Source organism: Tachyglossus aculeatus, chromosome 26 (assembly GCF_015852505.1).
Source record: "Tachyglossus aculeatus isolate mTacAcu1 chromosome 26, mTacAcu1.pri, whole genome shotgun sequence".
Lineage (NCBI taxonomy): Eukaryota > Metazoa > Chordata > Mammalia > Monotremata > Tachyglossidae > Tachyglossus > Tachyglossus aculeatus.
The window spans coordinates 6,530,975-6,558,912 of NC_052091.1; the positions used below are offsets into that span (position 1 = coordinate 6,530,975).

Genomic DNA, 27,938 nt, shown 5'->3' on the forward strand with positions numbered 1-27,938 from the left:
TGGGGCTCACAGTCTTAATCCCCATTTTACAGATGAGATAACTGAGGCTCAGAGAAGTTAAGTGACTTGCCCAAGGTCACACAGCAGACATGTGGCAGAGCCGGGATTCAAACCCATGACCTCTGACTCCAAAGCCCGGGCTCTTTCCACTGCGTCATGCTGCTTCTCACATAATGAACACTTAACCAACTCCACAATTATCATGACAATTATAATGAAACAACATGGCCTAGTGGAGAAAGCACAGGCCTGAATTCTAATCCCGCCTCCATCAATTGCTTGCTGTGTGACCTTGGTCTAGTCCTTTAACTTTTCTGGGCCTCAGTTTCCTCGGCTGTAAAGTGGGGATAACTGTTCTGCCTCCTACGTAGACTGTAAGCCCTATGTAGGACTTGCCTGTCTACTTGTTTTGTTTTGTTGTCTGCCTCTCCCCTTCTAGACTGTGAGCCTATTGTTGGGTAGGGACTGTCTCTATTTGTTGCCAAATTGTACTTTCCAAGTGCTTAGTACAGTGCTCGGCACACAGTAAGTGCTCAATAAATACAATTGAATGAATGAATGGGACAGGGACTGTTTCCAACCTAATTAGCTTGTACCCACCCCAGCACTCAGAACAGTGTTTGACATGTAGTAAGCGCTTAACAAATACCATATAAAAAAATTACTCTTAGGGATGGGTCCAGAACAGGTCTGCAGAACTCTGGTGGGGTAGTGATGCTATCATAGGGGGAAAGGGTGGGGGATTCCAGAACGTGCCACCTCACAGAGCCTCCCTGCCTCTTGGGCCTTCACTCCTCACGCCGTCTCCCCTCAACGAGGGAAGGACTCCGATCAGGACGGCGGAGCCGGGTGTGAGTCCTGCAGGTATCCATAGGTTGGGGAGGGGCAAAGCAGCCTGGGGTTGGGGAGACCTAGGACACAGCAATGGGAAGGAGCAGCGTGACTTAGTGGACAAACCTGGCTCTTATCCCAGCTCCGCCACTTGTGTGCTTTGTGTCCTTGGGCAAATCACTTCACTTCCCTGTGCCTCAGTTACCACATCTGTAAAATGGGGATTGACACTGTGAGCCCCATGTGGGACAGGGACTTTGTCCAACTCGATTTGCTCGTATCCACCCCTGATACAAGTTCATAGTTCATTCATTCAATCGTACTCATACTGTGTGCAGAGCACTTGGGAAGTACAAGTTGGCAACATATACAGACGGTCCCTACCCAAAAACGGGCTCACAGTCTAGAAGGGGGAGACAGACAACAAAATCAATCGTATTTAATCTATCAATCGTATTTATTGAGCACTTACTGTGTGCAGAGCACTGTACTAAGCACTTGGGAAGTACAAGTTGGCAACATGTAGAGACAGTCCCTACCCAACAGTGGGCTCACAGTCTAAAAAAACAACAAAACAAAACATGTGGACAGGTGTCAAGTCGTCAGAACAAATAGAATTAAAGCTAAATGCACATCATTAACAAAATAAATAGAATAGTAAATATGTACAAGTAAATTAGAGTAATAAATCTGTACAGACATATATACATAGTGAGAGCTTAAAAAGTAGCATGATAATTCTTATTATTATGGGGAGGGTGAGCCTCAACAGGCTTTCCATCTTCCCGTGCTCCCCCAGATGCCCTGGGATGGGGGTGAAGCGGAGCTTGCAGATTGCAGGGCTGAGCCTGAGCATCTTTGCTGACCTACTCCTGTTGCTGGCCGCCGCCACCGACTTCTGGATTCGCAGCCCCGAGGGTCACCGGGGCCTCTGGCGGGAGTGTCACCAGGGCACCTGCTCCGCCGCCACCTGCGAGAGTGAGATACAGCCCGTCCTGGCCCCTCACCTACCCTCAATCCCACCCCTCCCCATTGTCTCTCCTCTCACCCTCACCCCCAGATTCTACCCGCCTCACCGCCTCTTCTCTTTCCCTCATCCCTAGTCTCTACCACCCCACTATCTCTCCTTTCCCCCTCACCCCTAACCTATACCCTCCCCACCATCTCTCCTTTCCCCCTCATCCCTAGCCTCTACCCACCCCACCATCTCTCCTTGCCCCCTCAACATCAGCCTCTATCACCCAACCTTCTCTCCTCCTCCCCGACCCCCAGTCTCTCCCCACCCCACCATCTCTCTTCTTCTCCTAACCTCCAGTCTCTACCCACCCTACCATCTGTCCCCTTCCCCTCGTCCCCAGCCTTTACCAGCCCCCCTGCCTCTCCTCTCTCCCTAACCCCCAGCCGCTACCCCAATTCCACAGACTCTCCCCACCTCCCATCCTCTCCTCTTCCCTTCATCCCCAGTCCCTACTCAGCCCCACCGCCTCTCCTTACCCTCCAATCTCTCCACACCCCACTGTGTCTTCCCTTCCTCCCAGCTTCTTCACACTCTGGCACCCACCCTCGCAGCCTCTCCCCTTCCCCTCAGCCCCTACCGACCAACGTCCCCTCTCCTCTTCCCCTCACCCCACTCTCCCCTCTCATCCTCACAGCCATGGTGGCGATTTCAGCTGCCTGCCTGATGCTGTCGATGGGGGCGGAGGTGACGGGCACCACTCTGGGCATCTGGGTCCTACAGGGTCCGAAGAACACAATGGGGGTGCATCGGGGCCGTACAGCCTGGGCCCTCAGCTTCCTGTCCAGTGAGACTCAGGGTGGCAAAGGGGTGGGACACAGGGAGATGGAGAATGATGTGTGGGTGGGTGCTTTGGGGGGTGGGAAGAGGGCTGGAATTGGGTGGCCATGTAGGCAGTGTGGATGCCAAGGGTGGGAACCAGGTGCCTGGGGAGGTTGGGGCAGGGAGAGAGGTGGCCAATGTCTGATCCATTAGCGTTCCTGCTGATCATGGCCATGGTGGTATTCACCATGCGAGAGGTGATGCGTGGAGACGTCTTTTTCTCCTGGAGCTATTTCTGCAGCTGGTTGGCCCTGCCCTTCACTATCCTCTCCGGTGAGACCTCCCCTTCCCCACCCGGGACTCCCGACCCTTCCCCAGTTCCCTCCCGCCCGGATTTTCGCCACCAGCTCTCCCTGATCTTGTACCCGGCCCAACCCTACGCTGGGTCCCTACTACCTCTAACCCATCCACGGGGACACAGACCCTCTCTCCAGGCCCCCTGCCCAATGACCTACTCTTTAGCTAATCTTCCCTTTCCCAGCCTGAGACCCACCCACCAGAAACCCATCAGTCAATCATTCAATCCTATGCATTGAGCGCTTACTGTGTGCAGAGTACTGTACTAAGCGCTTTGCAGACTTCCCCCAGCTCTGCTCCTAGGCTCGCCAACCCCCTCTCACTCCATCTTCCCCCTTCCCCTCCTTGCCAGGCCTCTGCTTCCTCTTCGCCGACATGATCATCCAGGGGAATGACGCAATCCGAGAGTTTCCCGTCTGCCTGTGACTGCCCCTCGCCTCCTGCCCATCACAACTCCCACCCCCTCTGAGCATGGTGGGGACCCCCCAAGACCGATATGAGGCAATAAAGGAGCCGCCCCGTTTTACCCCAACCTCGGTGCCTGAGACGTCTTGTAATGGGGAGGGAAAGGGCCCAGAAAGGTGTCATGGGGAAGGTGCTTTGAGAAGCAGCATGGTCTAGGGGATAGAGGACACGCCTGGGAATCAGAAAGTCCTGGGTTCTAATCCTGCCTATGCCACTTGTCTGCTGCTTGACCTTGGGCAAGTCACTTCACTGTGCCTCAGATCCCTCATATGTAAAAGGGGGATTAATACTGTGTGCCCCATGGCATAGTGGATAGAGCACGGGCCTGGGCACGGGCCATGACCCTTCTGGTCATGGGTTCTAGTCCCAGCTCTGCCATTTGTCTGCAGTGTGACCTTGGGCAAGTGGCTTCACTTCTCTGGGCCTCAGTTACCTTCTCTGAAAAATGGGGATTGAGACTGTGAGCCCCATGTGGAACAGGGACTGTGTTCAACCCGATTTCATTGTAACCACCCCAGTGCTTGGCGCATAGTTAAGTGCTTAACAAATACCATAATTTATTATTATTGTACCATTTGCAATTCCCAAGCGCTTAGGACAATGCTCCTCAAAAATCTCCAGTGGGTACCAATCAACCTACGCATCAGGCAAAAACTCCTCACCCTCGGCTTCAAGGCTGTCCATCACCTCTTCTCCTCCTACCTCACCTCCCTTCTATCCTTCTCCAGCCCAGCCCGCACCCTCCGCTCTGCCGCTAATCTCCTCACTGTGCCTCGTTCTCACCTGTCCCACCGTCGACCCCAGGCCCACGTCCTCCCCCTGGCCCGGAATGCCCTCCCTCCGCACATCCACCAAGCTAGCTCTCTTCCTCCCTTCAAAGCCCTACTGAGAGCTCACCTCCTCCAGAAGGCCTTCCCAGACTAAGCCCTCTCCTTCCTCTCCCCCTCCTCCCCCTCCACATCCCCCAGCCTTTCCTCCTTCCCCTCCCCACAGCACCGGTATGTATGTATATGTTTGTACATATTTTTTACTCTATTTATTTATTTATTTTACTTGTACATATTTATTCTATTTATTTTATTGGTTTATATGTTTTGTTTTGTTGTCTGTCTCCCCCTTCTAGACTGTGAGCCCGCTGCTGGGTAGGGACCGTCTCTATGTTACTAACTTGTACTTCCCAAGCGTTTAGTACAGTGCTCTGCACACAGTAAGCGCTCAATAAATACAACTGAATGAATGAATGAATGCTCTGCACATAGTAAGCAGTCAATAAATACGATTGAATGAATGAATGAATGAACCCAATAAGTCTGTATCTACCCCAGTGTTTAATACAATGCCTGGAACCCAATAAATTTGTATCTAACCCAGTGTTTAATACAGTGCCTGGCTCGTAGTAAGCACTTAACAAATACAAAAAAAAAAAAAAGTGCCGAGGCTGCAGGGCTGGGGGTCACTGGAGAAGAAGGGTGGGTTGGTTTCCTTCTCCTACTTCCCCAGCCCCCAGCCCCCAGCCCCCAGCCCAGCATTGATTATTATTATTAAGGCCCAGGAGGCCTTCCCAGACTGAGCCCCCTCCTTCCTCTCCCCCTCCTGCCCCTCCTTACCTCCTTCCCCTCCCCACAGCACCTGTATATATGTATATATGTTTGTACATATTTATTACTCTATGTATTTATTTATTTATCTTACTTGTATATAGCTATTCTATTAATTTTATTTTGTTAGTATGTTTGGTTTTGTTCTCTGTCTCCCCCTTCTAGACCGTGAGCCCACTGTTGGGTAGGGACCGTCTCTATATGTTGCCAACTTGGACTTCCCAAGCGCTTTGTACAGTGCTCTGCACACAGTAAATGCTCAATAAATATGATTGATTCATTGATTGATTTATTACTCTATTTTGTTTTATTTGTACATATTTATTCTATTTATTTTATTTTGTTAATATGTCTTGTTTTGTTGTCTGTCTCCCCCTTCTAGACTGTGATCCCGCTGTTGGGTAGGGACCGTCTCTATATGTTGCCAACTTGGACTTCACAAGCGCTTAGTCCAAGTGCTCAATAAATACGATTGAATGACCTCCTTCCCTTCCCCACAGCACCTGTATATATGTATATATGTTTGTACATATTTGTTACTCTATTTATTTATTTATTTATTTATTTTACTTGTACATATCTATTCTATTTATTTTATTTTGTTAGTATGTTTGGTTTTGTTCTCTGTCTCCCCCTTTAAGACCGCGAGCCCACTGTTGGGTAGGGACTGTCTCTATATGCTGCCAACTTGGACTTCCCAAGCGCTTAGTCCAGTGCTCTGCACACAGTAAGCGCTCAATAAATACAATTGATTGATTGATTGATTACTCTATTTTATTTTATTTGTACATATTTTTTCTATTTATTTTATTTTGTTAATATGTCTTGTTTTGTTGTCTGTCTCCCCCTTCTAGACTGAGCCCGCTGTTGGGTAGGGACCGTCCCTATATGTTGCCAACTTGAACTTCCCAAGCGCTTAGTCCAAGCGCTCAATAAATACGATTGAATGACCTCCTTCCCTTCCCCACAGCACCTGTATATATGTATATATGTTTGTACATATTTGTTACTCTATTTATTTATTTATTTTACTTGTACATATCTATCCTATTTATTTTATTTTGTTAGTATGTTTGGCTTTGTTCTCTGTCTCCCCCTTTTAGACTGTGAGCCCACTGTTGGGTAGGGACCATCTCTATATGTTGCCAACTTGGACTTCACAAGCGCTTAGTCCAAGCACTCAATAAATACGATTGAATGACCTCCTTCCCTTCCCCACAGCACCTGTATATACGTATTTATGTTTGTACATATTTGTTACTCTATTTATTTATTTATTTATTTTACTTGTACATATCTATTCTATTTATTTTATTTTGTTAGTATGTTTGGCTTTGTTCTCTGCCTCCCCCTTTTAGACTGTGAGCCCACTGTTGGGTAGGGACTGTCTCTATATGCTGCCAACTTGGACTTCCCAAGCGCTTAGTCCAGTGCTCTGCACACAGTAAGCGCTCAATAAATACGATTGATTGATTGATTGATTACTCTATTTTATTTTATTTGTACATATTTTTTCTGTTTATTTTATTTTGTTAATATGTATACGATTGATGACGATGATGATGATTGTTGTCTGTCTCCCCCTTCCAGACTGTGAGCCCGCTGTTGGGTAGGGGCCGTCTCTATAGGTTGCCAACTTGGACTTCCCAAGCGCTTCGTCCAGTGCTCTGCACACAGTAAATGCTCAATAAATACCATTGATTGATTGATTGATTACTCTATTTTATTTGTACATATTTATTGTTTATTTTATTTTGTTAATATGTATACGATTGATGATGATTGTTGTCTGTCTTCCCCTTCTAGACTGTGAGCCCGCTGTTGGGTAGGGGCCGTCTCTATATGTTGCCAACTTGGACTTCCCAAGGGCTTAGTCCAAGCGCTCAATAAATATGATTGAAGGAATGAATGAATGAATCCTTTTAGTCCAGTGCTCTGCACACAGTAAGCGCTTAAATAAATAGGGCTGAAGGAATGAATGAGTGTATCCTTTGACATACTTGGCGTGAGAACCTCGAGGAGGGCGGGGGGGAGGAGGGCGGGGACTCGCGCCTTTCGCACCTCCCTGCCCTCCTCGGATTGGTCGTTGGCTCCCACAGCCCGCGCTCCCATTGGCTGTCCTTCCCTCCCCCTCCCGCCCCACCTCTTCTGATTGGGCCGGAGATTCGAGCCCCTCCTGACGACTCCGCCTTCTTTTTCTGGCGCTCTGATTCGCCAATCGCCGCGGGGGCGCCGGGCGCCCATTGGAGGAGCCGACCCTGATGGGCGGGCGGGGGAGGAGAGGAGCACGCAGGCGCAGAGAGCGTGAGGGAGGTGGTGGCAAGGGCAAGATGGCGGAGCTGCGGGCCCTGGTGGGCGTCAAGCGGGTCATCGATTACGCTGTGAAGGTAACATCCGGGGACCTTGACTTCGGCCCTGAAGGGAGAGGCCTTCCTTTCAGGCGTCGTGAACTTGGAGGCCTTGTGAGGTCATACATAAAATAAAAAAAAAATAAATGATAGCCTGGTTAAGCGCTTACCATAAATAAAATAAAAATAAATGATGGCACTGGTTAAGCGCTTACAATGTGCCAAACACTGTTCTAAGCGCTGGGAAGGTGATCAGGCTCTATCAATCAATCAGTCGTATTCATTGAGCGCTTACTGTGTGCAGAGCACTGGACTAAGCGCTTGGGAAGTCCAAGTTGGCAACACATAGAGACGGTCAGTCAATCAATCAATAGTATTTATTGAGCGCTTACTGTGTGCAGAGCACTGGACTAAGCGCTTGGGAAGTACAAGTTGGCAACATAGAAACGGTCAATCAATCAAACAATAGTATTTATTGAGCGCTTACTGTGTGCAGAGCACTGGACTAAGCGCTTGGGAAGTACAAGTTGGCAACACATAGAGACGGTCAATCAATCAATCGTATTTATTGAGCGCTTACTGTGTGCAGAGCACTGTATTAAGCGCTTGGGAAGTACAAGTTGGCAACATATAGAGACGGTCAATCAATCAGTCGGTCGTATTCATTGAGCGCTTACTGTGTGCAGAGCACTGGACTAAGCGCTTGGGAAGTACAAGTTGGCAACACATAGAGACGGTCAATCAATCAATCAATCATATTTATTGAGCGCTTACTATGTGCAGAGCACTGGACTAGGCGCTTGGGAAGTACAAGTTGGCAACACATAGAGACGGTCAATCAATCAGTCGTATTTATTGAGCGCTTACTGTGTCCGTACCCAACATTGGGCTCACAGTCTAGAAGGGGGAGACAGACAACAAAACCAAACATACTAACAAAATAAAATAAATAGAATAGATATGTACAAGATAAATAAATAAATAGAGTAATAAATATGTACAAACATATATACATGTGTACAGGTGCTGTGGGGAAGGGAAGGAGGTAAGATGGGGGGATGGAGAGGGGGATGAGGGGGAGAGGAAGGAATGGGCTCAGTCTGGGAAGGCCTCCCCTCCCCAACGGTGGGCTCACAGTCTAGAAGATTGTGGGTAAGGACCGTCTCTATATGTTGCCAACTTGGACTTCCCAAGCGCTTAGTACAGCTCTCTGCACACAGTAAGAGCTCAATAAATACGATTGAATGAATGAATCAGGTTGTCCCATGTGGGACTCCCAGTCCTCATCCCCGTTTTGCATCTACCCCATCTGTAAAATGGGGATTAAGACTGTGAGCCCCATGTGGGACAACCTGATCCCTATTAGATTAGCGTGGCTCAGTGGAAAGAGCACGGGCTTTTGAGTCAGAGGTCATGGGTTCAAATCCTGGTTCCGCCGCATGTCTGCTGTGTGACCTTGGGCAACTCACTTAACTTCTCTGAGCCTCAGTTATCTGTGAAATGGGGATTGAGACTGTGAGCCCCACGTGGGACAACTTGATCACCTTGTATCCGCCCCCAGCACTTAAAACAGTGCTCTGCACATAGTAAGCGCTTAACAAATGCCATCATTATTATTATTATCACCTTGTAACCTCTCCAGTGCTTAGAACAGTGCTTTGCACATAGTAAGCGCTTAATAAATGCCATTATTATTATTATTATTTACAGAGGAGGTCACTGAGGCCCAGAGAAGTTAAGCAACCTGCCCAAAGTCACACAGCTGACAATTGGCAGAGCTGGGTTTTGAACCCACGACCTCTGACTCCCAGTAGTAATAACAATGATGGTATTTGTTAAGCGCTTGACTATGTGCCAGGCACTGTACTAAACGCTGGGGTGGATACAAGCAAATCGGGTTGGACACAGTCCCTGTCCCTTGTGGGGCTCATAGTCTCAGTCCTCATTTTACAGATGAGGTAACTGAGGCCTAGAGAAGAGAAGTGACTTGTCCAGGGTCGCCCAGCAGACAAGTGGCCAAGCCGGGATTAGAACCCATGACCTTCTGACTCCCAGCCCCGTGCTCTATCCACTAGGCCATGCTGCTTCCCAAGCCCGGGCTCTTTCCACTGACCTCGTACAGATTGAGAGGGGATTGCCCTGCATCAGGTTCTGGTGAAGGTCATGACCTCTTGTCTTTTCCTCTCCTCCTCCCCACCCCCCGGCCCTACCTCCTTCCCCTCCCCACAGCACTTGTATATATATTTGTACAGATTTATTCCTCCATTTATTTTACTTGTACATATTTACTCTTCTATTTATTTTGCTAATGATGTGCCTCTAGCTTTAACTCTATTTGTTCTGCCGACTTTGACACCTGTCCACATGTTTTGTTTTGCTGTCTGTCTCCCCATTCTAGACTGTGAGCCCGTTGTTGGGTCGGGACCGTCTCTATATGTTGCCAACTTGTACTTCCTAAGCGCTTATTACAGTGCTCTGCACACAGTAAGTGCTCAATACGATTGAATGAATGAGTGAATGGAGGACGCAGCCTGACGCCCCCAAGATTGAGTCCCCTCTGCCCCATTTTTCTCTGCTCCCGTCCCTCTCCTGCACGTGACCTGAGGGGCAAAGGTTGTTGGGGAAGAGGACTTGGGCCCTGGGCTGAGCAGAAGAGAGGGAGGCAGGGGCTTGGCGGGCCTGGGAGGAGCCAAGCCAGGAGAGAGTAGACCCAGAGCAAAACCTGCATTCTCTGATCCCCGGGCATCACGGAAGGCGATGGACCCCTCCAGAGTTGAGGGGTCAGAGGATCCTGGGTTGGACCACACAGTCGTCTACCTCTCTCTTTGCCATCCCTGTTTTTCCACGTCCCTTTCTCCTCCGACAGATCCGGGTGAAGCCGGACCGATCGGGCGTCGTGACGGATGGCGTCAAACACTCCATGAATCCCTTCTGTGAGATCGCCGTGGAGGAGGCCGTGCGGCTCAAGGAGAAGAAGTTGGTGAAGGAAGTGATCGCGGTTAGCTGCGGTCCCCAGCAGTGCCAGGTGCCGATGGACAGCTGGGGACTGTGCGGAAGACGCCGCTCCCCTCACCGCACAGCTCCCCTCACAACTATGAGAAGCAGCGGAGCTTAGTGGAAAGAGCCCGGGCTTGGGAGTCAGAGGTCATGGGCTTTAATCTTGGCCCCGCCACTTGTCAGCTGTGTGACTTTGGGCAAGTAGCTTAACTTCTCTGCCTCAGTTACCTCATCTGTAAAATGGGGATTGAGACTGAGCCCCACGTGGGACAACCTGATTACCTTGTATCTACCCCAGTGCTTAGAACAGTGCTCGGCACATAGTGAGCGCTCAACAAATACCATAATTATTATTAACTCCTCTGATTTCCCCCTTCACCCCTCCACTCGTGCTCTGCATTGGACCCAATATTCGCTCCAGGAAATGCCCTAAACCCCTCTCCAGGCTATTTCTCATACACCTTTCCCCCTTTGCTTTTTCATCCCTACCACCCCCCGCCTTCAATAATAATAATAATGATGATGATGGTATTTGTTAAGCGCTTACTATGTGACAGACGCTATACTAAGGGCTGGGGTGAATACGGGCACATTGAGTTGGACACAGTCCCTGTCCTTGTGTGGGGCTCACGGTCTCAATCCCCATTTTACAGATGAGGTAACCGAGGCCCTGAGAAGTGACTTGCCCAAAGTCACACAGCCAAAAGGTGGAAGGTCTGTTTGTTATATTGTACTCTCCCACATACTTAGTACAGTGCTAGTAAGCCCTCAATAAATACGATTGAATGTATGAAGGTGGAGGATTCAGGATTAGGACTCCCAAGCCCGTACTCTATCCCTAGGCCATGCTACTTGTACTTCTCTCCTCTCGACCCCAAGCTAACATGTCTCCTTCCTTCCAGGAGACACTGCGCACAGCCCTGGCCATGGGAGCCGACCGAGGGATCCACGTGGAGGTGGCGGCCGCTGAAGCCGAGCGACTGGGGCCCCTCCAGGTGTCGCGGGTCTTGGCGGCCCTAGTCAAGCGGGAGAAGGTTGATCTTGTGCTTCTGGGCAAGCAGGTCTGACCTCTACCCCCTCTCCCTCCTCTCCGACTTTTCTCTCGACTTCTGCCACCTCCCTTTTTCGTCTCCTCCTCTCCCTTCTCTTCCCCCCCCCAGCCCCTCACTCTCCCCGTCTGCCCCCCAGGCCATCGATGATGACTGTAACCAGACGGGACAGATGACGGCTGCCATGCTGGACTGGCCCCAGGTCGGTGTGGGGGGATAGGGAGGGTCCCGGGCGCTGGGGCTGGGAGCCGAAGCGGAAGAGAAGAGAGGGAGGGTGAGAGTGCGGAGGGGAGGGGGTGGGAGGAGCTATGGAGTGGGGGTGGGAGTCACCGCTGTAACCACTTCCCCTTCCCCAGGGCACATTTGCGTCAATGCTGACCCTGGAGGGGTCGGCAGTGAAGGTGGAGCGGGAGGTGGACGGGGGCCTGGAAACCGTGCGGCTCAAGCTACCCGCCGTGGTGACCGCCGACCTCCGCCTCAATGAGCCACGCTACGCCACCCTGCCCAATATCATGGTGAGCAGGAGGACGGACAGTACACGGTCACCTACAGGGACGTGAGGGGTGGGGAGGGCCCAGCACCCCCTCAATCCCCTACGCTTGATTGCAGGACTCACCATCGTAGGTCTTTGCCGGAAAAAGTCCGTGACCTGAACTTTCACCCCCTCACGTTGCTGAGGGAAGAAATCACTGGGGCCCTGTAACCAATCAATCAGTAGTATTTATTTCCCCTTTACTCTGGGAGACTAAGCACTTAGCCCTCAAGGACCTTACAATCCAATGGCAGGGACCGACATAAAATTGGCACTTAAGTGCTACTGAAGTACCCCTTGTGAGGGCAGGAGGTAAGTACCCAAGTGATTAAGTGACATGGAAGTGCAGAAGTAGCAGGGGAAAGGGTAGGGAGATGACACATTAATCAGGGAAGGCTTCCTGGAGGAGATGTGCTTTCAAAAGGGCTTTGGAGATGGAGAGAGGAGTGGTCTGCTGGATGTGAAGGGGCGGGGGAGTTCCGGACAGGGGATAGAGTGTGAGCGAAAGGTCAGGTGGTTTCAAGAACTAGACACAGTGTGAGTAGGTTAGCTGGCAAGCCGGGGTGTGGCGGGAGAGGGGTGAGGATCAGTAAGGGGGAGAGCCTGCAGCAGTGCCTTAAAGCCAGCATTTAAATGCCATCATTATTATTGTTACTAACAACAGTCAGAAATTTCTGTATGAGGTGGAAGATAGATGGGCAACCATCAGAGGTTTATGAGGATTGGGGAGACCTGGGCCAAACGATGTTTTAAAAATTAATGAACCGGGCAGCAGGGTGAAGTAATGACAGGAAAAGGGAGAGATTGGAATAAAAGAGATGGGTGAGAAGGCTGATGCAATAGTCAAGTCAGGATGGAGGAGAAAGGGAAGATCCTGGAGATGTGAAGGAACAAACGACAGGATTTAGTCAGAGACTGAGTAGAGGGGTTGAAAGAGAGAGGGGAGTTGAGGATGATGCCACGGTTGTGGGCTTGAGAGTATGTGGAGCGTGGCCATGTTGACACACTGTGATGGGAAAATTGGGGATGAGAGGATCTGGGAGGGGAAGGGTTCAGTTTTGGACATTCATTCATTCAATCGCATTTATTGAGCGCTTACTGTGTGCAGAGCACTGGACTAAGCGCTGGGGAAGTCCAAGTCAACATATAGAGACGGTCCCTACCGAACAACGGGCTCACAGTCTAGAAGGGGGAGACAGACAACGAAACAAAACATGTAGACAGGACGTGTTGAGGTGGCGATGGGACATCCGTGCCGTACCGTCCTGGAGGCAGCAGGAGCTGTGAGTGCAGAGAAGAGAGGTTGGCGTCAAGGGAGGCGAGTGGAAGGTAGCTTTTCCTGGAGGTGGGGGAGTAGACTCGATGACATCTGAGGGCCCTCCCCCATGATGGTATCATGAGTCTCTCCCCACCCCGGACCTGCGTGACAGCCACACTAGGGAGGAGTCCCGAGGCTCCCGACCAAACAGGAAGGAATGAGATGACGGCTGGGAGGCAGCGGAGTCACCCGACGCGACCAATGAGGGTGGTGCCAATACCCACAGGGAGAGGTCATTCCAGTCATCCCCCTGCCTCCACGTGGGGTGGTTCCTCTTCCCCTCCAGACTAATGGCGGGGGGAGGCAGGAAGCCTGGGAGCGGGATGGGGAAGAGGGCCGAACTGGACCCAGCTGCAGTGGTCAGTCAGCAAGGCGGCGGTATGCGGCCTGACTGGTCAGGAAAGGGGCTGGGGTCCTGTGGAACCTGGGCAGTTGGGGGGTGGAGGTGCTCCACTCCGTGTGGCCTCCCTCACCATCTCCTCCCCTCCCATCTTTCCGGTGCTCCCCAGAAAGCAAAGAAGAAGAAGATCGAGGTGGTGACGCCACAGGGTCTGGGCGTAGACACGAGCTCGCGGCTGACGGTGCTGAGCGTGGAGGAGCCGGCTCAGCGCACGGCGGGAGTCACCGTGGCCACCGTGGAGGAGCTGGTGGCCAAATTGAAAGAAGCCGGACGCGTCTGAGCCCTCAGGCCCGCACCTCCTCTTCCCCAGTCACCCAATAAAGTTTCTAGGGCAAACCCTCTCCAGGTTATCTCTTATCTGGGGAAAGGCAGGGCTGCATGGGGTTTGGCAGGGTGGAGAATGCGGTATGCTGCCTACTGGCCTTTCTTCTGAGGCCATCGATAACTGGAACCTGATGCTAGACTAGGTGGGGGAGCACCAGAGAAAAATGTGAAACACTGAGTGCTTCCGCGGACCCCAAATGTGTGGCTTGTACCCCAAATTCCAGGGCTGTGACTGAATGGGTGGACTAGGATCAGGGGTGAGAGTAGCAGGCCCAGGGGCCTTCTTTTCCCATAGAGAGCAGTAATAATAATAATGTTGGTATTTGTTAAGTGCTTACTATGTGCTTAGCTTACTATAGCTTAGCATAGTGCTTACTATGTCCCCCCTTTTAGACTGTGAGCCCACTGTTGGGTAGGGACTGTCTCTATATGTTGCCAACTTGTACTTCCCAAGCGCTTAGTACAGTGCTCTGCTCACAGTAAGCGCTCAATAAACGTGATTGATTAACACAGTCTAAGCACTGAGGGAGATGCCTCCCCACCCCCCCCCCACCCTACCTCCTTCCCCTCCCCACAGCACTTGTATATATATTTGTACAGATTTATTACTCTATTTTACTTGTACATATTTACTATTCTATTTATTTTGTTAATGATGTGCATATAGCTTTAATTCTATTCTGACGATCTTGACACCTGTCTACATGTTTGGTTTTTGTTGTTTGTCTCCCGCTTCTAGACTGAGCCCGTTGTTGGGTAGGGACCATCTCTATATGTTGCTGACTTGTACTTCCCAAGCGCTTAGTACAGTGCTCTGCACACAGTAACTGCTCAATAAATGATTGAATGAATGAATGAACAAGGTTGTCCCAGCTGGGGCTCACAGTCTTCATCCCCATTTTAGAGGTGAGGAAACTGAGGCCCAGAGAAGTGAAGCGACTTGCCCAAGGTCACACAGCTGACAAGTGGAAGCGTGGCTCAGTGGAAAGAGCACGGGCTTTGGAGTCAGAGGTCATGGGTTCAAATCCCAGCTCCGCCAATTGCCAGCTGTGTGACTTTGGGCAAGTCACTTCACTTCTCTGGGCCTGTTACCTCATCTGTAAAATGGGGGTTAAGACTGTGAGCCCCCCGTGGGACAACCTGATCACCTTGTAATCTCCCCAGCGCTTAGAAAAGTGCTTTGCACATAGTAAGCGCTTAATAAATGCCATCATTATTATTAGAGCCGGGATTAGAAGCCACAACCTCTGACTCCCAAGCCCGGGCTCCTTCCACTTAGCCCCTCTGCTTCTCAGTAACCCCAAATGACTGAGGGGGGGGCTTGTCCTCCCCTGCTTCCAACTCAGGTGGGCCTCAGGGAGGGTCTCTGCACTCCAAGGGGCAGAGACCAGCTATCCCCCTCTTTCTGTCCCCCTGTTGAGCACCCACTCCCCGCCCAGGAAGCGGCTGAGCCCGTCCGACCCGTCTGTCCCGGGCTGGGCGGGAGATGCGGGGCGGGCACCAGAGGAACAGGATCCTGGAAGGAGGTGGGGGAGCGACCTGTTGTCCAGCTTCAAGCCGTGCCCATCACTGCCATGGAGCCCTGCCAACCCCTGCCTCTGCTCCTGCTCCTGCAGCTGCTTGGTAAGGTGCCCCTGGGCCTGGGAAAGATTCGGGGGAGAGGGGCAGTGTCCAGTGGGGATGAGGCTGAGGCCTCGGTTGCCTGGGTTTCCTTCCTTGTGGTTTGTGCCCATCCGCAGGGTGCCCAAGAAGGGGACGTCTTAGGGTCCTTCGCAGCTCCTGGGATGGGCGACAATGCCTTCCTTGTGGCCTAGTGGATGGAGGGGAAGGAGGAGGGGGTCCCGGTCACCCCCAGCCCGGTGTGTTGGTCCTTCCGCAGGCCAGGCAGGGGCGGACAGCCTGTCGGTGAGCCGGAGCCCGGTGGAAGTCCTGAGCGGGAGCCCGGTGACCCTGCGGGTCTCCCTGACCCCACCGGAGCCCTTTCCCCTCCTCGTGTGGCGCTGGAATGGCACGGCGCTGGTCACCGGCTCCCTGGACCCCGGGGCACCCCCACCCCTCCTGGCGCCCACCTACCAGTCCCGGCTCCGCTTCAACCGCTCCGACGGGACCCTCCAGCTCGGCCAGGCCAGGCCCTCGGACTCCGGAGTCTACGCCGTCGAGGCCATCCGCGTGGGCCGGGAAACGCTGCAGGCCCAGGTCACGGTCCTCGTGTACGGTAAGCGGGCCTGGGGAGGGAACCCCCAGGGAGCGGGGACGTGTATAGCTTTAGTTCTATTTGTTCGGACGACTTGGACACCTGACTACATGTTTTGTTGTCTGTCTCCCCCTTCTAATAATAATAATGTTGCTATTAAGTGCTTACTATTGAATCATATTTATTGAGCGCTTACTGTGTGCAGAGAACTGGACTAAGCGCTTGGGAAGTACAGGTTGGCAACATATAGAGACGGTCCCTACCCAACAGTGGGCTCACAGTCTAGAAGGGGGAGACGGACAACAAAACAAAACATATTAACAAAATAAAATAAATAGAATAGTAAATACGTACAAGTAAAATAGAGTAATAAAATGTACGAACATATATACAGGTGCTGTGGGGAGGGGAAGGAGGTAAGACGGGGGGTGAGGGGCAGAGGAAGGAAGGGGCTCAGTCTGGGAAGGCCTCCTGGAGGAGGTGAGCTCTCAGTAGGACTGTTCCAAGTGCTGTGGTAGATACAAGGTAATCAGGTTGTCCCACGTGGGGCTCACAGTCTTCATCCCCATTTTGCGGATGAGGGAACTGAGGTCCAGAGAAGTGAAGTGACTTGCCCAAGGTCACACAACTGACAAGTGGCAGAGGTGGAATTAGAACCCACGACCTCTGGCTCCCCAGCCCATGGTCTTTCCACTGAGCCAGGCTCCTTCTCTAACTGTGAGCCTGTTGTGGGGTAGGGACCATCTCTATATGTTGCTGACTTGTCCTTCCCAAGCGCTTAGTCCAGTGCTCTGCACACAGTAAGCGCTCAATAAGCCCTACGGAGAGCTCACCTCCTCCAAGAGGTCTTCCCAGACTGAGCCCCCTTTTTCCTCCCCTCCTCCCCATCCCCCCGCCCTACCTCCTTCCCCTCCCCACAGCACTTGTATATATATTTGTACAGATTTATTACTCTGTTTATTTTACTTGTACATATTTACTATTCATTTTGTTAATAACGTGCACCTGGCTTTAATTCTATTTGTTCTGAATACTTTGACACCTGTCTCCATGTTTGGTTTTGTTGCCCGTCTCCCCCTTCTAGACTGTGAGCCCGTTGTCGGGGAGGGACCGTCTCCATATGTTGCCAACTTGGACTTCCCAAGCGCTCAGTCCAGTGCTCTGCACACAGTAAGCGCTCAATAAATACGACGGAATGAATGACAGGGCGGGACTAGCCCGGGGGGCTGTAAGAGACGCCTGTCCCCCTCTGCCCGCAGAGCCCTTGGGGAATGTGAGCATCAGCCCCTCGGCCCCGGAGGCCGAGGAGGGGGGCGCGGCGGTGACCCTGCGCTGCGGGCCCGAGCGGGGACGGGTCAGCTGGAGCCGGGACGGAGGAAGGGCGCTGGCCGGCGACCCGGGAGTCCGGCTGGCCGGAGCCGTCCTCTCCATCAACCCTCCGAGCCGCTCTCACCAGGGCAATTATACCTGCCGCATCTCCAACCCCTTCGGCCACGGGGCCAGCACCGTCCCGCTGACCGTCTACTGTGAGTGGCCCAGGAGGGGGGCTGGAGAAGGGAGGAAATGGGAGGGGGTCTCTGTCTGATTGCTGAATCTCAGGACCACAGCTGTGAACCCCCTCCTTCCTCCCCTCCACCTTTCTACCTCCCCCCTTTCTCCCTCCTGCATCCCCTGAACTTTCGACCTCCTCTCCCATTTCTCCGGCTTGTTTTCTCCCTCCTTTTCTTCCTCCCCTCCTACCTGCTTCCCCTTCTGTTCTACCTTCTTCCCCACCTGCTTCCTTCCTTCCCCCCTCCTACCTGCCTCCACTTCACTTTCGACCTTCTCTCTCATTTCTCCGGCCTGTTTTCTCCCTCCTCCTCTCCGTCCTTCCCTCCTACCTGCTTCCCCTTCTGTTCTACCTTCGCCCCCATTTCTCCCTCTTGCTTCCTCCTTCTCTCCATCCTCCCGTTTCCCCTTCACTTTCGACCTTCTCTCCCATTTCTCCCGCCCGTTTCCTCCCTCCTCCTCTCCTTCCTCCTCTCCTTCCTCCTCTCCTTCCTCCTCTCCTACTTGCTTCCCCTTCACTATCGACCTTGTCCCCCATTTCTCCCTCCTGCTCCCTCCGTCCCTCCTATTTGCTTCCTCTTCACTTTCTACCTTCTCTCCCATTTCTCCCAATTTATTTTTCCCTCCTCCTGTCTCGTCTCCTCCCATCTGCTTCCCCCTCACTTTCTACCTTCTCCCTATTACTCCCACTTGTTCTCCCTCCTCCTCTCCTTCCCCCTGCACTTTCTACCTTCTCCCTATTACTCCCAACTTGCTTTCTCCCTCCTCCTTTCCTTCCCCCTCCACCTTCTACCTTCTCCCTATTACTCCCACTTGCTTTCTCTCTCCTCCTCTCCTTCCCTCTTCCTACCTGCTTCCCCTTCACTTTCTACCTTCTCCCCCATTACTCCCGCCTGCTTCCTCCCTCCGCCTCTTCCTCTTCCCCTTCTATCTGCTTTCCTCCTCCCTCTTCTCTATTTTCTCCCCCTCCTACCTGCTTCCTCCTCCTCCCCATTCCCACCTTCTCCCACATGACTCCTGCCTGTTTCCTCCCTCCTCCTCTCCTCCTTTCTCTTTTCTTACCTGCTCCTGCTTAACTTACCTGCTCCTCCCTCCCTTTCTGCCTTCTCCCCATGACTCCCACCTGCTTCCTCCCTCCTCTCCCCTTTCGACTTTCTCCCCTCCTCTTCTTCCTCCTCCGGCTTCCCCTTTTCTTTCTACCTTCTCCCCTATGACTCCTCTCACCTGATTCCTCCATCCTCTTCTCCCTCCTCCCGCCTCCCCTTCCCTTTCTACCTTCTCCCCCATGACTTCCACCAGATTCCTCCCTCCTCCCATCCTACTGCTTCCCCTTCCCTTTCTACCTTCTCCCCGATGACTCCCACCAGATTCCTCCCTCCTCCCTCCCTACTGCTTCCCCTTCCCTTTCTACCTTCTCCCCTATGACTCCCACCAGATTCCTCCCTCCTCCCTCCTCCCATCCTACTGCTTCCCCTTCCCTTTCTACCTTCTCCCCCATGACTTCCACCAGATTCCTCCCTCCTCCCTCCTCCCATCCTACTGCTTCCCCTTCCCTTTCTACCTTCTCCCCGATGACTCCCACCAGATTCCTCCCTCCTCCCTCCTCCCTCCCTACTGCTTCTCCTTCCCTTTCTACCTTCTCCCCTATGACTCCCACCAGATTCCTCCCTCCTCCCTCCTCCCATCCTAGTGCTCCCCCTTCCCTTTCTACCTTCTCCCCCATGACTCCCGCCTGGTTCCTCCCTCCTTTCTGCTTCCTCCCTCCTCTTCTCCTCCTTTCTCTTTTCCTCCCCCTTCCCTTTCTACCTTCTCCCCCATGACTCCCTCCTGGTCCCTCCCTCCTTTCTGCTTCCTCCCTCCTCTTCCCTGCTCCCCCTTCCCACCTTCTCCCCGCATTTCTCCCGCCTGGTTCCTCCCTTCTTCCACCGGCTCTACCGTCCCACCCAGGCTACCGCCTCCTCCATGCCGCCCGCCTTTCTTCCTTCGTCCCCAGACGGTCCGGACCCTCCCCGCATCACCATCTCCTCGGCCCGTGACCCGGATCCGGGCCGCTACGTGACGGTGGGCAGCAACGTGAGCCTGCAGTGCGTGGCCCCGGCCCGGCCCCCGGCCCTGCTGGCCTGGAGCCTGGCCGACCCGGGCCAGCGGGCAGTGCCCTGGGGCCCCAGCCTCCTCCTGCCCCGGGTCACCCCCGCCCACGCCGGGCCCTACGCCTGCCTGGCCACCAACCCCCGTACCCAGCGTCGCCTCCGGGCCGTGGCCAACCTCACTGTGGCCGGTGAGACGGGGAACCGGGGGGACAGCGTGGGAGACGCCCCCGCCCCCCACGGGCTGGGGACAGCGAGAAGATGCCCTACCCTGGGACAGCGTGGGAAACGCCCTTTGCCTCCTGGGCCTTTAATAAATACTGTCACCCCACCTCCACCTTGGGATAGCATGGGAGACGCCCCTTTCCCCTTCCCGGGATTGTAGGAGATGCCCTTTCCCTCCACCCCCGAGGACAATGTGAGAGATTGATTCAATCGTATTTATTTACTGAGCGCTTACCGTGTGCAAAGCACTAGATGAAAAGCAGCGTGGCTCAGTGGAAAGAGCCCGGGCTTTGGACTCTGAGTTCATGGGTTCAGATTCCGGCTCCGCCAATTGTCAGCTGTGTGACTTTGGGCAAGGCACTTCACTTCTCTGGGCCTCAGTTGCCTCATCTATAAAAGAAGAATTAAGACTGTGAGCCCCCTGTGAGACAACCTGATCACCTTGTAACCTCCCCAGCGCTTAGAAGGTGCCTTGCTCATAGTAAGGGCTTAATAAATGCCATCATTATTATTACTAAGTGCTTGGGAGAGTACAATGTAACAACAGACACATTGCCCCTTTTCCCATTTCGAGAGAGTGTGGGAGGTGCCTCTTCCTCCAGCTCCCCCTTCCCTCCACACACACACACACAACCTCTGGGTATAGAGGATCCTCCCTAGGACTGTGGGAGATGCCCCCAAGGGACAATGAGAGGGACGCCTCATTCCCCCTTTTTTAGACTGTGAGCCCACTGTTTGTTAGGGATTGTCTCTATATGTTGCCAACTTGTACTTCCCAAGTGCTTAGTACAGTGCTCTGCACACAATAAGTGCTCAATAAATATGATTGATTGATTGATTGATTGATTCCCCCACCCATGGGGGACAGTGAGGAAGATGCCCCTACCAGAGAACTGTGTTGAGGCCCCTCTGTGGGTTTCAAAGCTTTGGAGCTTCGGGGACTTCACCCCCGCTCCCCTGTCTCTGTCTCTCTCTGTCTCAGTGTCTCTCTATCTCTGTCTCTCCCTCCAGAGCCGCCTCCTGGGGTCCCGCGCTGCACAATGGAAGGGGGTCCGGGGGAGCGGAGCCTGCGGTTCCTGTGCTCGTGGCCGGGGGGGACCCCAGCCCCCTCCCTGCAGTTTGTGGGGCTCCCGGGGGTTGTGAGACCCCCAGGCCTCTCCCCGCTGGAAGTGACCGTCCCCGCGCGCCCCCAGCTCAGCGGCGTCTCGGTCACCTGCCTCGCCCACCACCTGACTGCTTCGAGGAACTGTACCATGACCCCAGGTGAGTGGGGCAGCGGGATCATCCTTAACCTTCTCAGAAGAAGAATTATAGCATTTGATAAGCACTTACTATGTGCCAAGCACCGTTCTAAGAGCTGAGGTAGATGCAAGCTAATCAGGTCGGACACAGTCCCTGTCCCATTAGGGGCTCACACTTTTAATCCCCATTTTCTAGATGAGGGAACTGAAGCGCAGAGACGTTCAGTGACTTGCCCAAGGTCACACAGCAGACCCGTGGCAGAGTCGGGATTAGAACCCACGGCCTTCCGACTCCCAGGCCTGTGCTGTATCCATTAAGCCAGGCTGCTTCTCATCATTATCGTCATCATCGGTGGTATGAATTGGGCAGAAGCGGCATGGTCTAGGGAAGGAGCACAAACCTGGGAGTCAGAGGACCTGGGTTCTAATCCTTACTCGGCCAATTGTCTGCTGTGTGACCTTGAGCAAGTTACTTAACTTCTCTGAGCCTCAACTGGAAAAGGAGGGTTAGATACCTGTTCCCCTTGCTAGCTCCATGGGGGACATTGTGTCCAACCTGATTAACTTGTATCTACCCCAGGGTTTAGAACAGTGCTTGACACATAGTAAGGGCTTAAGTAAAGGGGGAACGGGAGAGGAGGAGGGAGGAAGCAATAATAGGGAGAAGGCAGAAAGTGAAGGGGAAGCAGGTAGGAGGGGAGGAGGGAGGGGAAGAGGAAGGAATAATAGTAACAATATTACAGAGCACCTGGGAGAAAACAATACAAGTTGGTAGACACATTCCCTGCCCACAGAGAGCTAACAGTCTAAAGGGGAAGGCATGATCATGATGGGGTGGGTTGTGTGCTTGCCCTGTGCATAGCACTGTTCAAATTTCTGGGACAGATCCAAAATAGGTCGATAAAAACACTGTCTTGCATGGACATAGAGGAAGTCCAAAGGAGTGGTGGGTCTTCCCTTACACCAACTCCCCTGTCTAGGCTGTAAGCTTATTGTGCGCACGGAACATGTCCGTTAATCCTGTGGTATTATACTCTCCCAAATGCTTAGTACAGTGCTCTGCACATAGTAAGCATTCAATAAATATGATTGATTGATACCAACCCTCAAAGTGGAGTGGAGGGATGACTGGAAATTCCTGGAATAGAAATGGTAGTAGCAATAATAGCAATAGTAGTTATCAGTTAATAATGCTTTACTGAGCACTTCCTGGATGCAGAGCATTCTACTAAGCGCTTGGGAGAGTACCATACAACAGAGTACAATGTAATTGAATTGGTAGACAGGATCCTTGCCTGCAAGGAGCTTTCAGTCTACGGGGGAAATGGGTATTAAAATATAAATTACAGGTAGGGGAATCAATCCGAGGTATTTATCAATCAATAGTATTTATAGAGTGCTTCCTGTCTGCAGAGCACTGAACTAACAGTTTGGGAGTGTACAATACATCAGAATTGGTAGACAAATTCCTTGCCAACAAGAAGCTTACAGTCTAGCATGGGGAAACAGATTTAATCTAAATAAATAATAAAAATAATAGAACATAAGGATATTTACATAAGTGCTGCAGGGCTGGGGTGAGGAGTAGCAATAGTAATAGTAGAAGAACCTGTGAACTTAAACACTGTGATCCCTGAGTCCCAAAATACTTATGTAAATATTTTTAGGCTCTACTATTTCCCCTATCCCTAATCTATTTTAATGTTTGTCTCAAGCTCCTTCGGGGCAAGGATTGCATCTACAAACTCCATCATACTATACTTTCCCAAGCACTTAGTTCAGTAGATGCTCAGTAAATACCGTTGATTGATATACTTCACTGTGGGCAGGGAATGAGTCTGTCAACTCTGTTTTATTGTACTCTCCCAAGCACTTAGTCACTGCACACTATAAGTGCTCAAGAAATATAATAGATTGCAAAGTCTATTATAGTAGTAACATTTATTGAGTAACATTATATATAGTAGTAACATTTATTGAGAGCTTACCAGATGAAGTCCTCTGTACCAAACACAAAACAAAGAAGCACTCCACTCTTTGCCCACAAAGAGTTTATAGTCTAAAGGGAGAAGCCTATATACAAATATTTACAAATAGAGTGCTCAGAATGTATAGTTGATTAAGAGTGTGTACTACAGTGCTGTTGATGATAGGTGTAAATACAATGGTGGAGGGTTTACATGAATTAAAGGGAATTAAAGGGGAAACGCTTACTGAAGGAGGTGAGATTTTAGGAGGACTTTGAATGACGGGAGAGTCGTGGCTGGTTGAATCTGGGGAGGGAGACTGAAGGTCATTGTGGGCAGGGAATGTGTCTGTTATATTGTTCTCCCAAGCGCTTAATACAGTGCTCTGCACACAATAAGTGCTCAATAAACATGATCGACTGAGGAGATGGGAGGTGACAGAGATATACGTTTAGAGGGCAGGGAATGTCACTGTTTATTGTTGCATTGTACTTTCCCAAGTGCTTAGAACACTGTACTAAGCGCTTGGGAGAGTACAATACAGCAACAAATAGTCATATTCCTTTTAGACTGTGAGCCCACTGTTGGGTAGGGACTGTCTCTATATGTTGCCAATTTGTACTTCCCAAGCGCTTAGTACAGTGCTCTGCACATAGTAAGCGCTCAATAAATACGATTGATGATGATATTCCCTAAGTGCTTAGTTGGGCTTTCAGCTCACCGAGAGGGCTCAGCAAATTGACTTTTGTTGGAGGATTGCGGTCGGTGGGAATCGTCCCTCCAATGGAGGGAAGGGTCTTCCTCTGCCCCCCCGGATGGAGTGGAACTTCCCGTCCTCCCCGTGTCTCTCCCCAGAGGCCCCGCGGGCCGTGCTGCTAAAGCTGTCGGTGGAAGAGAGTGCCCAGGGCGGGGTGACGGTGACCCTCTTGGCCTCCGGCTGCCCTCCTCCGGCCAGGACCATGTGGGCCCGTGAGGGGCGACCCCTGGCCACCGGGGCCGGGGGGCGGCTGGAGGTGAGGGAGGACGGGCGGCGGCTGCTCATCCGCAACTTCAGCCTCAGCCATGACCTGGGCAACTACTCGGTGCTGTGCAACGGAGCCCTGGGCGCCGGAGGGGACCGGATCACGCTGACCGGTGAGCCAGACCAGCTCTCTCCGAACCAAACCTTGCCTTTCTTCCCAGAACCCCCGGCCCCAAACCGAACCTTGCCTTTCTTACCAAGACCCTGCTCCCTTCTTGGTCATCCCTCCTCCCCCAGCCCCGGCCCTCGGCCCAAGGGTCCCCACAGTCCACCTCCCGCCCCTCAACCCTCAGGTCCCTCCATCTTATCGTGGCGACTGCAGCGGGTGCAGGAAGCGGTGGTGCTGACGTGGGACGTGGACCGTGGGGCCGTGCTGAGTGGCTTCCAGGTGCAGGCCCGGATGGCCGGATCGGCAAAGGCCTCTGGGGCCGCGAACTGGCGCTCCTTGCTGGTCCTGGGCCCTGGGGAGCGGTCAGCTGTGGTGCCCCTCCCCTCCCAGACTGGGGGACCCTGGGACCTCCGGATCCTCCCCACCCTGGGGACCCAGCCCGGCATTCCCTCCGGCACCAAGACCTATCAGGCAGGTAAGTCGGGGTACCGGTGCTCGAGGCATTGGCGGCAGAGCCGCGCATCATCATCAGTCGTATTTATTGAGCGCTTACTATGTGCAGAGCACTGTACTGAGCGCTTGGGAAGTACAAATTGGCAACATATAGAGACAGTCCCTACCCAACAGTGGGCTCACAGTCTAAAAGGGGGAGACAGAGAACAAAACCAAACATACTAACAAAGTAAAATAAATAGAATAGATATGTACAAATAAAATAAATAAATCAATAAATAGAGTAAAAAATATGTACAAACATATATGCATATATACAGGTGCTGTGGGGAAGGGAAGGAGGTAAGATGGGGGAGATGGAGAGGGGGACGAGGGGGAGAGGAGCATTGTGCAGTGGATAGAGCCTGAGCCTGGGAGTTAGAAGGTCATGGGTTCTAATCCCTGCTCCGCCACTTGCCTGCTGGGTGACCTGGGGCAAGTCACTTCACTTCTCTGGGCCTCGGTGATCTGTAAAATGGGGATAGAGACTGAGAACCAGGTGAGACAGGGGCTGTATTCAACCCAATTTGCTTCTATCCACCCAGGCACTTAGTACAGTGCCTTAGTAAGCGCTTAACAAATACCGCAATCATTATTATTAATACAATTACTAAGGAAACGCTTGTAAAGGGCTGTAAATTCCTCCGGGGCAGGGGCTGTGTTTTTCACTGGTCTGTGGGGTCTCCAGGCGCTCAGTACAGGGGACCCACCTACAGGAGATACCGTTGGCCCTGGAAATGATGAGATGATAGGATGAGAAGCAGCATGGCCTAGTGGCTAGAGCACAAGCCTGGGAGTCAGAAGGACCTGCGTTCTCTAATCCCTGCTCTGTGACCTTGGGCAAGTCACTTTATTTCTCTGGGCCTCCGTGACCACATCAGTAAAATGGGGATTAAGAGTGTGAGCCTCATGGGGGACAGAGGTTATGTCCAACCTGATTTACTTTGCATTCACCCCAGCGCTTAGTACAGTGCCTTGCACACAGTAAGCACTTAACAAACACCAGTATTATTATTATGATAGGATGAGGCATCCGAGCGCCTGGGAAACAGAGGCTTTATTTATTTCTATTAATGCCTGTCTACCCCTCCCGACTGGAGGCTCGCTGTGGGCAGGGAATGTATAGTATTGTTATACTGTAGTCTCCCAAGCGATTAGTACAGTGCTTCGCACAGAGTAAGTGCTCAAAAATTGCTAATGAATGAATGAGCTGGGAACTGGGTTCTAATCCTCCACTTCCTCCCTTCCAGGTCCCATCCTCGGCCCCGGCGCCATCGCTGGCATCGTGCTGGGCTCCTTACTGGCCTTTGGTCTCCTCGCTACGCTCCTCGGCCTTCTCATCTGCTGCCTCTGCCGGAGGAAGGGTCAGTGAGGGGGTGGGGGAGAAGGGGCCTGGCATGGAGAGGGGCTTGTTCCACTCAGGGAAGAAGGTCAGGAGAGGAGGGAAGGGTGGATGACAGCATCCAGTAGGAAGGTTAGGTGTGACAGCAAATCATTAATATTCTCCCAAGCGTTTAATACAGGGCTCTGCAAAGAGTAAGAACTCAATAAATAGGACCGAATGGATGAATGAAAGAGCTAATGGGAAGGGAAGGGACAAGTGGGGATGGGATGGAGGAGGGGGTTGGAGCCAGTGGGAATTTGGAGGTGGGGGTGGAAGTAGGAGCCATGGGGAAGGAGACTATGGCCAGTCGATTGGAATGGGGAAGGTCCAGGACACCCCCACCTTCCCCTCCCAAAGAAAATGGACCCTTCCCAACCCCCACCCACCCAGTGAGAACCTTGTGGATCATGTGGCTCCAATTTCTGGCCCATCTTTCCCTACTGGCCAGGGTGAATGGAGAGGGTGGATGCCCGGCCAATCGGAAAACTCTCATTTTCTTCCCAGGCAAGAGCGACAAGGAGCCATTGACCCTGGCACCCATCCCCCCAGTCCTCTCAGCCCCCTCCACCCCTACAAAGAAGACCCAGAGCGTGACCCCCGTCCGGGCTCCCCAGGCCCCACCCCCGCCTCCGTCCCCCATGGACACCACCGTCCTTTCCGCCTACTCTCTGGATCCCCGCCGAGCCGTGAGTGTGGGGGATGGCCCAGGGGCCAACGAGGTGGGAATTCATACTCCCCTTCCCTAGATCAGTCTGCTGTGTGACCTCAGGCAAGTCACCTCACTTTTCTGGACCTCAGTTCCCTCATCTTTGCAGAGACTGTGAGCCCCACATGGGACAGGGGCTTGCATCCAACCCAATTGATTTGTATCCACCCCAGTGCTTAGCACATAGTAAGCACTTAACAAATACCACAGTTATTATTACTTCTCCCAACATGGGGGAAACTGCCATTTTCATCCTCGTTCATGACTGATTCTTTTTCTGCTGCACCCCATCTTGGAGAGGGGGATCCAGGGAGGTTGAGTGCCTAATGAACTGGGAAGAGGAAATAGGTTAGGGTCCTAATTGGGATTAGAGGGCCTGGGTCTCAACCTCCTCTCCCGCTTTCTTTGTAGCCCATCGTGCTCCAGAGCCCCACACTCACAGTCCGAGCGGCCACGCAGGTGTGAGCGGGGAAGGCGAAGCAGAATTTTGGGGCCTCCACACCCCAAGGCCCAGGGGTGTGGACACGCCCCCAAGCCCGACACCCCCTGATGGACCTGGGCCTCAGAGAGCAGGTGACCACGGGGCCTGCTTTCCATGGGACGTCCATCACCCACGTCCATCACTGAACGGCCTGGGACCAGGACTTCCGGTCTTGGACCAGGGAAGAAGAAAAACTTTCCATCCTGAAACTGAGGAGTGGAACTTCCTGACCTTGCCCGGTCAAGGCCTAGGACCATTGGATTTGCACATTCAAAGGACGGGACTTCCTGTCTCCTCCACCCAGGGGAGGGGCAGGAGGACTTAGCCTTGCACAAATGAAGGACTGGATTTCTTTCTGCCACCCACAGCGGGGGCCTGACTTCTCTTCGGCAGGTGGTGGGAGCGGGGTTTGCTACCAAGCGGGCAGAGCTTAACGGGCAGTGAGCCAGTTGGGGGGCTTGGAGGGCCGGAATGAAGAATAAACTTG

The 27,938-nt window shown here is 52.5% G+C and overlaps 3 protein-coding genes across 4 annotated transcripts; all 3 read left to right on the forward strand.

Moving 5' to 3' along the window:
* Window positions 1–781: 781 nt before the first annotated feature.
* On the forward strand, window positions 782–3,491 carry CLDND2 (claudin domain containing 2). Of its 2 annotated transcripts, none has more exons than XM_038767589.1 (5): window positions 782–851; window positions 1,631–1,809; window positions 2,484–2,633; window positions 2,822–2,941; window positions 3,318–3,491. In XM_038767589.1, exons 2-5 carry the CDS (start codon window positions 1,641–1,643, stop codon window positions 3,389–3,391), a joined length of 513 nt encoding a protein of 170 aa, XP_038623517.1. In that variant the 5' UTR covers window positions 782–851; window positions 1,631–1,640; the 3' UTR covers window positions 3,392–3,491. The 2 variants fall into 2 exon arrangements, with proteins under 2 accessions (XP_038623517.1, XP_038623516.1); XM_038767588.1 differs by having other exon boundaries at window positions 786–864.
* Window positions 3,492–7,336: 3,845 nt separating this feature from the next.
* On the forward strand, window positions 7,337–14,013 carry ETFB (electron transfer flavoprotein subunit beta). Its single transcript, XM_038767178.1, has 6 exons — window positions 7,337–7,415; window positions 10,243–10,401; window positions 11,276–11,434; window positions 11,562–11,624; window positions 11,779–11,937; window positions 13,782–14,013. The coding sequence occupies exons 1-6, from the start codon at window positions 7,359–7,361 to the stop codon at window positions 13,950–13,952; spliced, it is 768 nt and encodes a 255-aa protein (XP_038623106.1). The 5' UTR covers window positions 7,337–7,358; the 3' UTR covers window positions 13,953–14,013.
* A 1,235-nt stretch (window positions 14,014–15,248) lies between these two features.
* VSIG10L (V-set and immunoglobulin domain containing 10 like) lies at window positions 15,249–27,938 on the forward strand. Its single transcript, XM_038767229.1, has 10 exons — window positions 15,249–15,619; window positions 15,876–16,211; window positions 17,450–17,716; window positions 19,732–20,016; window positions 21,062–21,313; window positions 24,114–24,392; window positions 24,573–24,863; window positions 26,131–26,244; window positions 26,769–26,950; window positions 27,382–27,938. The coding sequence occupies exons 1-10, from the start codon at window positions 15,301–15,303 to the stop codon at window positions 27,433–27,435; spliced, it is 2,379 nt and encodes a 792-aa protein (XP_038623157.1). The 5' UTR covers window positions 15,249–15,300; the 3' UTR covers window positions 27,436–27,938.